Here is a 12,309-nt window from a genome sequence, read left to right as displayed (position 1 = left end):
TTGAACAAATTATTCTATTCCTTTGTTTGTTCTTGAGGATATGATTTGTACATTAGTGCACCTTTGTAAAAGTTGATTCGGGTTGGTTGTAACATTATGGATACAATATCTCTACCAGCATGTAGCCTGTAACTTGACTCTTTTGTGGTAGCTACCCAACTGTATTTATTAATTGGTTGGAGTCATTACCCAATTTGAAAGCTTCTTACAAAGGGTACCACTTCAGAAAACCTGGTTAGCCAGTTTTGGATGTACAGCACGGTGTACATCTGATCTCCTAAAAGTATTGTACCACAAATAAAATCAGATTACTAATCAGAAGAAACAGAACATGCTGAAACTACAGCAACTCTCCCCTATCAAAACCGGAGAATTCATTCAGAATACAATGGGTTGAAGGTAGTCATGTATAAATTATCCCCCTAACTATAGCACAATCATCAGGCTCGAATGACCTATTCACCTTCACTTGGATTGGGAATTGTCTAAAAATATATGAATTTCAAACAGAAATATAAACCCCTGCCAGAATACGTGTGTAAAATATTCTTAAGTTCCCAGCATTCTGTCTTTTATTTTCAGATTCTATTAAAACCATAAGGCAGATGACATAATATTTATTTCAGCTCACAAGAGGACACAGGGAACTGAGTCCCTATAGTGTCTGATGTGAAAAATGCAATGTTACTCAAAGGTACACCAGATGATGTGTTGTCATCAGGAGACTCTTCTGGACCTCATCATTATCTCCAGACACCCACCTGCAGCTTTGCATTGTTCATTATTGGGCAAAAGAGTGCTGGACTCCATCTTTAAGGGGCTCCTCAGCTTCATCCAAACTTTATTTTCTGACAGGCTAGAGCCCACAGAGCACATTGACTGGCAGATCACTTTGCTTACATTTGGATAGATGCACAAATTGCATAGTTTGTGACAGCTGGCAAGATTTACTGTTTTGTACTTTTACCAGTATCATCCCCTTCCCCACTAACCCACCAAAGATTGAATGACAGAGGCAGTGGAAGCTCGTGTCCTGTGCTGGGAGATGTTGACCTCACAGACTCCTGGCAATTGTGTAGATTCTTCATGCTGTCAGCCACTGCAGCAGTCATTGCTACTCCATCACTTTGCATCACTGCAGTGTCACGAGCCCTTTACTGCGTGAATCTAAATCAGAATTTAGAACTAGGGGAGGGCAAAGCTGGAGTTTTGATTGAATGTAAATTATTGAATAAAAATCCATAACAAGATGTGCAATGTATTTTATATAATTAGTTAACTGCTATTTACTTTTGCTTAAAATTAAGATGTGTTTCATTTATGTGTCCCTAGTTAGATTTATCCAGACTACGGAGCAAAAGTTGAGATATGGTACTATCTTAATGAGACACAGCTGGTCAGACAATTAAAGTACAACAGGATCTCCGTCACACAGTGTAGTTATCCTCAATCGTAATTAAACAATATTGTGGACTGAGCCAATCACAATCTTGAACTTCTCACACTCAACAACTACTTATCTTCTCAGCAGATTATCTTGGCAGTCGTTCCATATGTTTGAGTTATGAATCCCTAAGGGAAAAGCAGGTTACGTTTAATTATTCAATAGATTTCCACACTAAACTGTCGTCTTGTACAAAGGAAATACAACATGACTATCCTCTTCACATCATTCTCATCTAATGGGTCTTAAATGACACAATTGTCAGGCTGCTAAACTTATTAAGGCAATCACAATTAGTTTCCATTTAGTAAATTGCAAAGTCTGTTTTCTATATTGTACAAGATTTTCTCAGATCAGCCTGTCTTGCAGAATCTCTAATTATATCAACATGCAATCCAGGAATGCTGATATTTCTGAATTCTCTGAGGGACTCATTCCACTCTGAGAGAACTCAGACTAATTTCCTCAAAATACTGGAGATTTCACATTGCTCCAGTAGTCTGTGCATTGTATAATGGCAGATGAGCTTCCCAGGATTTTTAGTTGAGCTCATATGCTGTCTATATGTCATATGTTTTACATCTCGTATCCATTAGCTTCCACCCCACTAACTGCATTATTAGCATATCTGATGGCATCTACAATGCAGCCCAGAAATTCTAAATTTGTGTATATTTACAAAATACAATTAAGTTGGTCAGTAAAACTATTGAAAATCTTTTCTTTGTACTTTTGTCAGTTAAATAAAGGTTCACATGAATTAACATATCACAGATTTTTGTTTTTATTGCATTTTGGAAAATATCCCAACTTTTCTGGAAGTGGAGTTTGTATAAGAGCCACTGAAACTGTTCTTCAGTTTCATTTGATGCCCTTTCCCCGAAAGCTTTAATTTAAAAAATATCAAATACCGTGGAGTCTGGTTAATTGGGACACATTGGGACCGGTACTTTTGGGCCCAATTAGGTGGCTTCCCCAGTGAGCCAAAGTTTCATGGAAAAAGTTTAAAAAGTATAGAAAAGATAAACTGAGCAACAAATGATATATTATTTATTTTTTTTATTTTATTTTTATTTGGATAAGGAGTTCACAATTATCATGTACTTTTTTCACACATATAACCTTTTCCATTTTTTTATATGTATAAAACTACAATTATTTATACATTCTTAAGTACACATTGAGATGATATAAAAGCAAAATAAACATTTAAATAGATAATTATGTACTGTGGTAAATCTAACCTATTAGGCTAAGTAATGAAATTAGTTGTTAAGAAAAATGGTAATAATAGTTTCCATACAACCCTTCTGGACCATTTCCAAATTTCAATGAAATACAGAACAAATTAAAACACTACCAATACTATTACAGTACTATGGAACTGTCTATTAGTTTCTAATAGTTATCGACAGTGGAATTTATCCAGTGTACAAAATCAGCACTGAACACTGAACACCTAGTGCAGGTGATGGACTGCCATTATACAATTCTATCGACAATTGCATCCTCCAAATCATCATTTTTATTGTAACATTCAAGATGATTGCTGATAGATACAATCAAATTCTCCATAGTTCCCAACTTGTTGAAGTAGTGAAATAGTTTCATTTTCACTCCCAGCTGCTTCTGGCATCTCAAGCCTTGAATGCTTGAAACTGCAGTGAGCAAAAATGTTTGGAATTGTTTTGCTGCTTATTTGTTGCCAAATATCAGTGACAAAAATCAGTAAACAAACACAATGCTATTTAAAAGCCATTTGCTTTAAGCACGGCCAGAAAAGTGCATGTGAGACCTCGGCAGGCCAGGTAAGACCCTTCATTAGGAATCCTGGTGAAGGGTTTCGGCCCGAAACGTCGACTGTACTCTTTTCCATTGATGCTGCCTGGCCTGTTGAGTTCCTCCAACATTTTGTGTGTGACACCAATTAGAAGCTGTTTGGCAAGTCTCCTACCCCAATTGAGTGACATAGTGTCTCAAATAAACAAAGGGACCCCTGCAATTTTTTTGATTTGTTTCTGTTCTTTAAGAGTTGTCCCAAATAAGTGAAAATCTTTTCTGATCTGGGAACATCAGGTTTAGTCTTACATATTTCTCTGTTCTTATTGTGTGTAGTATAACCCAAGTAGAGACATAGAAAACCTACAGCACCCACAAAGCTGTACCAAACATGTCCTTACCTTAGAAATTACCTAGGGTTACCCATAGCCCCCTATTTTTCTGAGCTCCATGTACCTGTCCAGGAGTCTCTTAAAAGACCCGATCGTATCCACCTCCACCACTGTCACTGGCAGCCCATTCCACACACTCACCACTCTCTGTGTGAAAAACTCACCCCTGACGTCTCCTCTGTACCTACTTCCAAGCACCTTTAAACTGTGCCCTCTCATGTTAGCCATTTCAGCCCTGGGAAAAAGCCTCTGACTATCCACGCGATCATTATCTTATACACTTCTATCAGGTTACCTCTCATCCTCTGTCACTCCAAGGAAAAAAGGCTGAGTTCACTCAACCTATTCTCATAAGACATGCTCCCCAATCCAGGCAACATCCTTGTAAATCTCCTCTGCACCTTTTCTATGGTTTCCACATCCTTCCTATAGTGAGGTGACCAGAACTGAACACAGTACTCCAAGTGGGGTCTGACCAGGGTCCTCTATAGCTGCAACATTACTTCTCGGCTCCTGAACTGAATCTCATGATTGATAAAGGTCTAATGCACTGTATGCCTTCTTAACCACAGAGTCTACCTGCGCAACAACTTTGAGTGTCCTATGGACTCAGACCCCAAGATCCCTCTGATCCTCCACACTGCCAAGAGTCTTACCATTAATGCTATATTCTGTCATCATATTTGACCTACCAAAATGAACCACCTCACACTTATCTGGGTTGAACACCATCTGCTACTTCTCAGACTAGTTTTGCATCCTATCAATGTCCCGCTGTAAACTCTGACAGCCTCTACACTATCTACAACACCTCCAACCTTTGTGCCATCAGCAAACTTACTAACCCATCCCTCCACTTCTTCATCCAGGTCATTTATAAAAATCACGAAGAGTAGGGAACCCAGAACAGATCCCTGAGGCACACCACTGGTGACTGACCTCCATGCAGAATATGACCCGTCTACAACCACTCTTTGCCTTCCGTGGGCAAGCCAGTTCTGGATCCAGAAAGCAATGTCCCCTTGAATCCCATGCCTCCTTACTTTCTCAATAAGCCTTGCATGGGGTACCTTATCAAATGCCTTGCTGAAATCCATATACACTACATCTACTGTTCTACCTTCATCAATGTGTTTAGTCACATCCTCAAAAAATTCAATCAGGCTCATAAGGCACAACCTGCCTTTCACAAAGCTATGCTGATTATTCCTAATCATATTATGCCTCTCCAAATGTTCATAAATCCTGCCTCTCAGGATCTTCTCCATCAAATTACCAACCATTGAAGTAAGACTCACTGGTCTATAATTTCCTGGCCTATCTCTACTGCTTTCCTTGAATAATGAAACAACATCTACAACCCTCCAGTCTTCCGGAACCTCTCCCGTCCCTACTGATGATGTAAAGATCTCGGGTAATGATGAGTTTGAGTACAGAGAGGAAATTAAGAACCTGGTGGCATGGTGCGAAGACAATAACCTATCCTTCAACGTCAGCAAGACGAAGGAATTGGTTGTTGATTTCAGAAGGAGTAGCGGACCGCACAACCCAATTTACATCGGTGGTGCACAAGTGGAACAGGTCAAAAGCTTTAAGTTCCTCAGGGTCAATATCACAAATGACCTGACTTGGTCCAACCAAGCAGAGTTCACTGCCAAGAAGGCCTGAGAACTTCCTGAGAAAACTAAAGAAATTTGGCCTGTCCCCTAAAACTCTCACTAATTTTTATAGATGCACCGTAGAAAGCATTCTTCTAGGGTGCATCACAACCTGGTATGGAAGTTGTCCTGTCCAAGACTGAAAGAAACTGCAGAAGATCGTGAACACGGCACAGCACATCACACAAACCAATCTTCCGTCTGTGGACTCACTTTACACCACACGCTGTCGGAGCAGTGCTGCCAGGATAATCAAGGACACAACCCACCCAGCCAACACACTTTTCAACCCTCTTCCCTCCGGGAGAAGGTTCAGGAGCTTGAAGACTCGTACGGCCAGATTTGGGAACAGCTTCTTTCCAACTGTGATAAGACTGCTGAACAGATCCTGACCCGGATCTGGGCCATACCCTCCAAATATCCGGACCTGCCTCTCGGTTTTTTTTGCACTACCTCACTTCCCATTTTTCTATTTTCTATTTATGATTTATAATTTAAAATTTTAATATTTACTAATTTTAACTATTTTTAATATTTAATATTTGTATTCCAGGGAGTGTGAAGCGCAGAATAAAATATCGCTGTGATGATTGTACTTTCTAGTACCAATTGTTTAGTGACAAAGTATAAAGATCATCATCAGAGGCTCAGCAATCTCCTCCCTCACCTCCCACAGTAGCCTGGGGTACATCTCATCCAGTCTTGGTGACTAATCCAACTTGCATTCCAGAAGCTCCAGCACATCCTCTTGCTTAATATCTACATGCTCAAGCTTTTCAGTTCTCTGTAAGTGATCCCTACAGTCACCAAGATCCTTTTGTGTAGTGAATACTGAAGCAAAGTACTCATTAAGTATCTCTGCTATCTCCTCTGGTTCCATACACACTTTTCCACTGTCACACTTGGTCCTATTCTCTCACATACTTGTAGAATGCCTTAGGGTTTTCCTTAATCCTGCTCGCCAAGGCCTTCTCATAGCCCCTTCTAACTCTCCTAATTTCTTTCTTAAGCTCCTTCCTGCTAGCCTTATGATCTTCTAGATCTCTATTATTACTTAGTGTTTTGAACCTTTCATTAGCTCTTCTTCTTGACTAGATTTACAACAGCCTTTGTACGCCATGGTTCCTGTACCCTACCATCCTTTCCATTTCATTGGAATGTACCTATGCAGAACTCCACACAAATATCCCCTGAACATTTGCCACATTTCTTCCGTACTTTTCCCTGAGAACATTTGTTCCCAATTTATGCTTCCAAGTTCCTGCCTGATAGCCTCATATTTCCCCTTACTCCAATTAAACCCTTTCCTAACTTGTCTGTTCCTATCCTTCTCCAATCCTATGGTAAAGGAGATAGAATTGTGATCACTATCTCCAAAATGCTCTCCCACTGAGATCTGACACCTGACCAGGTTCATTTCCCAATACTAGATCAAGTACAGCCTCTCCTCTTGTAGGCTTATCCACATATTGGGTCAAGAAACCTTCTTGAACACACCTAACAAACTCCACACCATCTAAACCCCTCGCTCCAGGGACATGCTAATTGATATTTGGGGAATTAAAATCTCCCACCACGACAACCCTGTTATTATTACACCTTTCCAGAATCTGTCTCCCTATCTATTCCTCGATGTCCCTGTTACTATTGAGTGGTCTATAAAGAAAACACCCAGTAGAGTTATTGACCCCTTCCTGTTCCTAACTTCCACCCACAGAGACTCCGTAGACAATCCCTCCATGACTTCCTCCTTTTCTGCAGCCGTGACATTATCTCTGATCAACAGTGCCACACCCCACCTCTTTTGCCTCCCTTCCTGTCCTTTCTGAAACATCTAAAGTCTGGCACTCGAAGTAGCCATTCCTGCCCCTGAGCCATCCAAGTCTCTGTAATGGCCACAACATCATAAATCCAAATGCTGATCCACACTCTAAGCTCATCTGCTTTGTTCATAATACTCCTTGCGTTAAAATAGGCACGTCTCAAACCACCAGTCTAAGCACACCCCTTCTCTATCACCTGCCTATCCTCCCTCTTGCACCGTCTCCAAAGTACTAAAAATCCCAAAGATAATTTTAAATTAAAACTTTTATCCAGCAATATTTTCACATCAGTTTTATTACCAGTTCAGTAACCATTGGTATTCATTTCAAATAAGCGCAAGATTGATTTAAAACACTGGATTTGTTGAAAAAGAGAATGACAGCACTTGTATTTATTTTTAAAACTATGTCATCACATATTGATAAACCTGCTGGCACAAGTTATTTATTATTTCTTAAAGTTACTTTCATTTACCATTAATAGTCTATGGAGCAATATGAGTGCCACCTTAGTTTTTTTAGTATTGATTGGTATTTCTGTATGAAATCATTAGCTCCATTTAGCAACAGAGAAAATTACATGAACAATGGATGTGATGCAAATAAAACACTGCCCTGTTTATCAGTGCAAGTATAGGTGATACCAAATTTTACATAATCAGTGTACCAGTGCAGAAATACATTGTTACAAGTAATATTATAAAACTTTCAAATGTTACAGCTTGAAAATGTGCACACTGAAGACACGGCCACATAGGCACTTGAGAAAACACCACGCGGGATAAGGCACAAAGACTAAACTCACAAAGTCTCTGAAAAAGGGACAAGATCAGCATCACTCTAGAATGTTCAAATATATTTTGCCACAGACACTGATACTCCAATTTGCACTATCCATCACTGTATTTCCATATCTGCTTTAGCACAATTACACTGAACTCACACATTGATGTTTAACATGTAACCATAACGCTTTGGACTCATTATCACGTACATTTGGTTATAATGCAACTTCTTGGAAATTAATTGCTTCAAATAAACTGCTGTATTATAAATCTGGATCCAGAATTTTAACATAATTTATTATTATATCTCAATTTCCAATGATTAACTTTATTAGGTTGGCAAAGTAAAAGATTTGCTTAACAAATGAATGTGCCAAAGGGGATGAATTTAGGACTTTGTCAGAACCCAAGTATTTAAGTGAATTTTTGTTGATAAATTTGGTATCAGTTTTATTTTCATTAATGTAAGGTACCCTAAATAAAGGTGAAAATTCTAAAATACGGATATTGTAAGTCCCAAGGTGATGTTTAAATTCACAAATACAAATCAGGAAAGTAAAATTAAATCTTTCAACATTTCCCTTCTGATTTTCAAGTTTCAAAAGTGCAGGATGGTATTAGCATAAAGCTCTCAATTTCATAACAATTTGTACAAAGTCTGACTCTTGATTAACGATATGTGGAGCTAAGAAACTTGGTTGGTTGTTGAATATAAATAAAATCTGCATCATCCTTTTCTCCTGGTATAAAATGCCATTCTGTGTTATCTTAATCAATATAAATGCAAATCTATGCCATTAACACAAAATATGAACCATTATTTTTATGCAAATCCCTTAAACTTGTGAATCGAAGTGATGCCTGAGCTGCCCATTGACTGTGCTGATCAAATTTTCACAGACGAAATAGAGAATTCAAGTTGAAAGAACACAATTCCTGTGCAATATATCCCACTAAATTAATTTCTACTTTTAAGCTGCAAGTTAGATATCTGTCTACATATTTCAGAGGCATTAAATATAATTTAAGAATTTAAGAAGTCATCACTGTCTAATATAGTTGGATAATAAGAGAATTGTTGGTATCTTTAAGTCTCTGAATCAGTGAATACTGAAACCACTTCTCTGATAAGACCAAGTGACTGTAAACAGAATTGGAGGCAAAATTAAAACAATGAAAATATTAACTAAGCATGTAATTAAGGAATTACATTCCAGTAAAGATACAGACTTCTTCTAAAATCTAAAATTTACTTTAACATATTAAAGTAAAATTAAGTGATATCAAAAGATAAACAGTATATGCATGATCTGTGATTTTCATTATCAATATTGTTCTGTTAACCCCTAATATATCCCAGTACGCTAATGTAAAACTTACGGAAAGTGCACAAACAATAAGGATTCATCTGCAGTTTTCTTAATGGAAAACTAAATCATTGTATTAGATCAGTACAACAGGGATATTTTAGATGATTAGCACAGCTGATAGGATGTTAACAGTGAAAGTGAACCATAAGTGATCCGTCAATCTCCAAGTTAATTTCTTGTCAGGAGTCCCTTTTTATACACTAAAAGCCCTACAGCAGCTGCAGAAGTGAGGAATGTCGACCATCCAAAAAGCCTGATGCATCCTGTAACCGAAGGCAAGTTCCTCTCCCAGAACGTTGACTTGATTGGCAATGCAGGAACATCCTGAAATAAATATTTAGACCTCCATTTAGTGAAAAGATGTTCATGACCCATACAAAGTCACAAATGAACAGCAGAATAACTCTACAAAAAGGATCAACACACGAGGACAAAATGAGAATTAAAATTTAATTTCAAGATTGAAAGCTGAAATGTTTTGAGTTTCCAACAATACATTTATTCCAGGATTTATCAGTCTTTAAGGAGGCCAACAGAAAGTGGAGAGACTGTATGGGGATGAAAGGAAACGAGAGAAAACCAGGAAACCTATTCACCAAGCAGTTGCAATGCTTTGCTTCCAGAAGATTATTTTCACTGATTCTCATATTAAATATGGAGTGGGTTACAATTAACAAAAAGCCAAAGCTGTACAAAAATCAGGATTTATTTCAGGGAAATAGTTTCAAGTCTGACCTTATAAACTAAAAGGATCTGGACAACACAATCATCAGTTAGCAGAAGAATGATTCTCACAGCTGGAACATCCAAAAATCAAAAAGATATGAATAGCCGCAGGCCGACTTTGCCGCTAGGAACAATAAACTGCAGCAAGTATTTGTTCTATTAAGTGCATATCCCTTATCTGCTGCTCTACTATTGTCAAATAAAGCTGGGAAAAGAGACAGTGTGAAAAAGGACTGGTGGTAAAGATAGAAAGTATCCAAAAATCTTTTACCGGGAGATAACAAGTAATTAGGACCTAAGAAGGGAAGGGGATGGTGCGGGGCAGTCTGAGACCAACGAGATCTGTCTACAGAACCAGAAGGCATGGCTGACATTCATCTTTCCCCAAAAATGATGATGGTGCTGAAAGCTCAGCAGGGGAGTATGAAATTGAGATTCTGGATCAGTTAAAGAAACTGAGGAAGAAAAGGTACAGGAAAGAAAACTATTTGAAAAGGATAAATCACTGAATCCAGAGAGGATACACCTTTAGTTGTTCTGATAGGACAGGGAAACAGCTGAGACCGAGTCATAATTATTCAGATACCTGAAGGTAATAATAATAAGGACTGGAAAACTGCAAATCCTTGTTCAAAAAGGATAGATTGCATAATCATAGGCCAATTAGTTTAGTTTCAGTGGCAAGGTAACTTTTGAAGATAATAATAGGGAACACAATTAGCAGTTACTTAGACAAGAATGCAATGATTTGGGAAAGTCATCACAGATTTGTTGAAGGCAATTAATGGTTAAGGAAATTGATAGATTTTTTTTACAAGGTGACAGATATGATTGATGCGGAAATTACAACATACAAGGTTCTGGTGCAAGAAGTGTTAGGAAAAACGCAAAAGAATAAAATCAAAATGAGGAAGATTTTTTCTAATGCAACATGAGGTTAGAATCTGTAATGTACTGCTGAGAGTGGCAGGTTGTGGAGGGGGTGCTGTGTGTTAATGTTCAAAGGGCAAATGACCAGATAAAAGGGTAAAATAGTGGGCTATTAGGAAAAGCTGGGGTGTGGGCTTTGCTGGATTGCTCTTAAATAGAGCCAGCAATGACTCCTTCTATACTGTAATATTTCTGAGACTCCGTTAATAAAGTAAGCTCATAGCAGCTGTGTCCCTGTTAATTGGGTCAGAACTTTAGATGAATCAGAGAGCTGACTGAAAACTCCTGAGCCCAGAAAACATAAAACGGTAAAAAACACCATTTAAGCCAGGTTAAAAGATATATTCAATTAAACAGAGATAAAGGAAACTACTGATGAGCATGTCTTAATAACTTTCTTTTAATTAAGTTTAAGATGCAAATCATGCTCTAACGCATAAAAGAGGTTTTGTTGATTGAATACTGCTGATAGCATTTTTCAATTATATAGAGAAACTATGAAAAAACAAATAACTTAATGGTCAAGTGTTTTGATTTTAAAAGAATTGTGATCCTTCTGTATGGAGATGACGCAATGGTTTTAAAATCTCAATAGTAGACAAGCCATTTACACAACAAAAATAATTGCCTGAATCCTTTATATTAATGCTACTACAAGACTAATTATTTTAAGAATACATTTAAAGTAGCCCATGACCCCAGTTGATGAATTAATTGGAAAAGATCAGATGCTGCTGCAATTAGGTGACCCAGTGGGATGTACATTAGATCATAGATAGAAATCAAGGAGATATGATAAAAATAGTCATAAACATACCAAAGAAGCAGGTTCGGGTTGCCAGATCTCATTTACTGAAATTTTTCCCATCTCATGCAAGATCTGAAGAAACACACAAAAAAACAGATGTAAGCTTTTAGAACTCTTCGCTTGATTACCCTTGGCTATCCCTTTGTTATACAGCCAGTAGCAAATACTAACAGAAAGGTCACTGGTCTTCGTTTGGATTAGCATATCCTTCTAGTTGTATCATTTTAGTGATATTTCAACATTTCCCTGCATTCAGAATACCACGAATATAGTACTTATGTTCGGACCAACTCTGAGCCACATCAAGATCACATGGGAATCAGTTTTAAATATTCAGCTAGCAGAGCACTTCTGAAAATAGTGAGCTTGCTTTACTAAAACACTGTGAGTGGACAATTGTACTATGAGAACAACTTGAACTCGAAGTCAACTTGGAGGCTGTAAATTTTAAACAAATGTAGTTAAGTGCTGTAATTACAATATCATTTGTTCAGAGTCTGGAAAATATACTAACAAAGTCTGCTAGTTCAGTGGAGTGATGGCATTCTTCCCCCTCTCTGTCAAAAGCTCAACGCAGGGTTTAAGAATATAATC

The 12,309-nt window shown here is 37.9% G+C and overlaps 1 protein-coding gene across 1 annotated transcript in view; it reads right to left on the bottom strand.

Annotated features, from left to right (window-relative positions):
* Positions 1-8,662: 8,662 nt before the first annotated feature.
* Positions 8,663-12,309, bottom strand: part of mao (monoamine oxidase) — a 181,332-nt gene continuing 177,685 nt past the window's right edge. Inside the window, exons 14-15 of the mRNA XM_063050778.1 lie at positions 11,725-11,787; positions 8,663-9,575 (exon numbers count right to left, since the gene is read on the bottom strand). Coding sequence (XP_062906848.1) covers positions 9,420-9,575; positions 11,725-11,787 — 219 coding nt within the window. The 3' untranslated portion in view covers positions 8,663-9,419. The remainder of the gene's footprint in view (positions 9,576-11,724; positions 11,788-12,309) is intronic.

This window comes from Mobula hypostoma, chromosome 6, assembly GCF_963921235.1.
Source record: "Mobula hypostoma chromosome 6, sMobHyp1.1, whole genome shotgun sequence".
Lineage (NCBI taxonomy): Eukaryota > Metazoa > Chordata > Chondrichthyes > Myliobatiformes > Myliobatidae > Mobula > Mobula hypostoma.
Note: the sequence above shows the minus strand (reverse complement) of the source record. Positions and strands in the feature narration are given on the sequence as shown.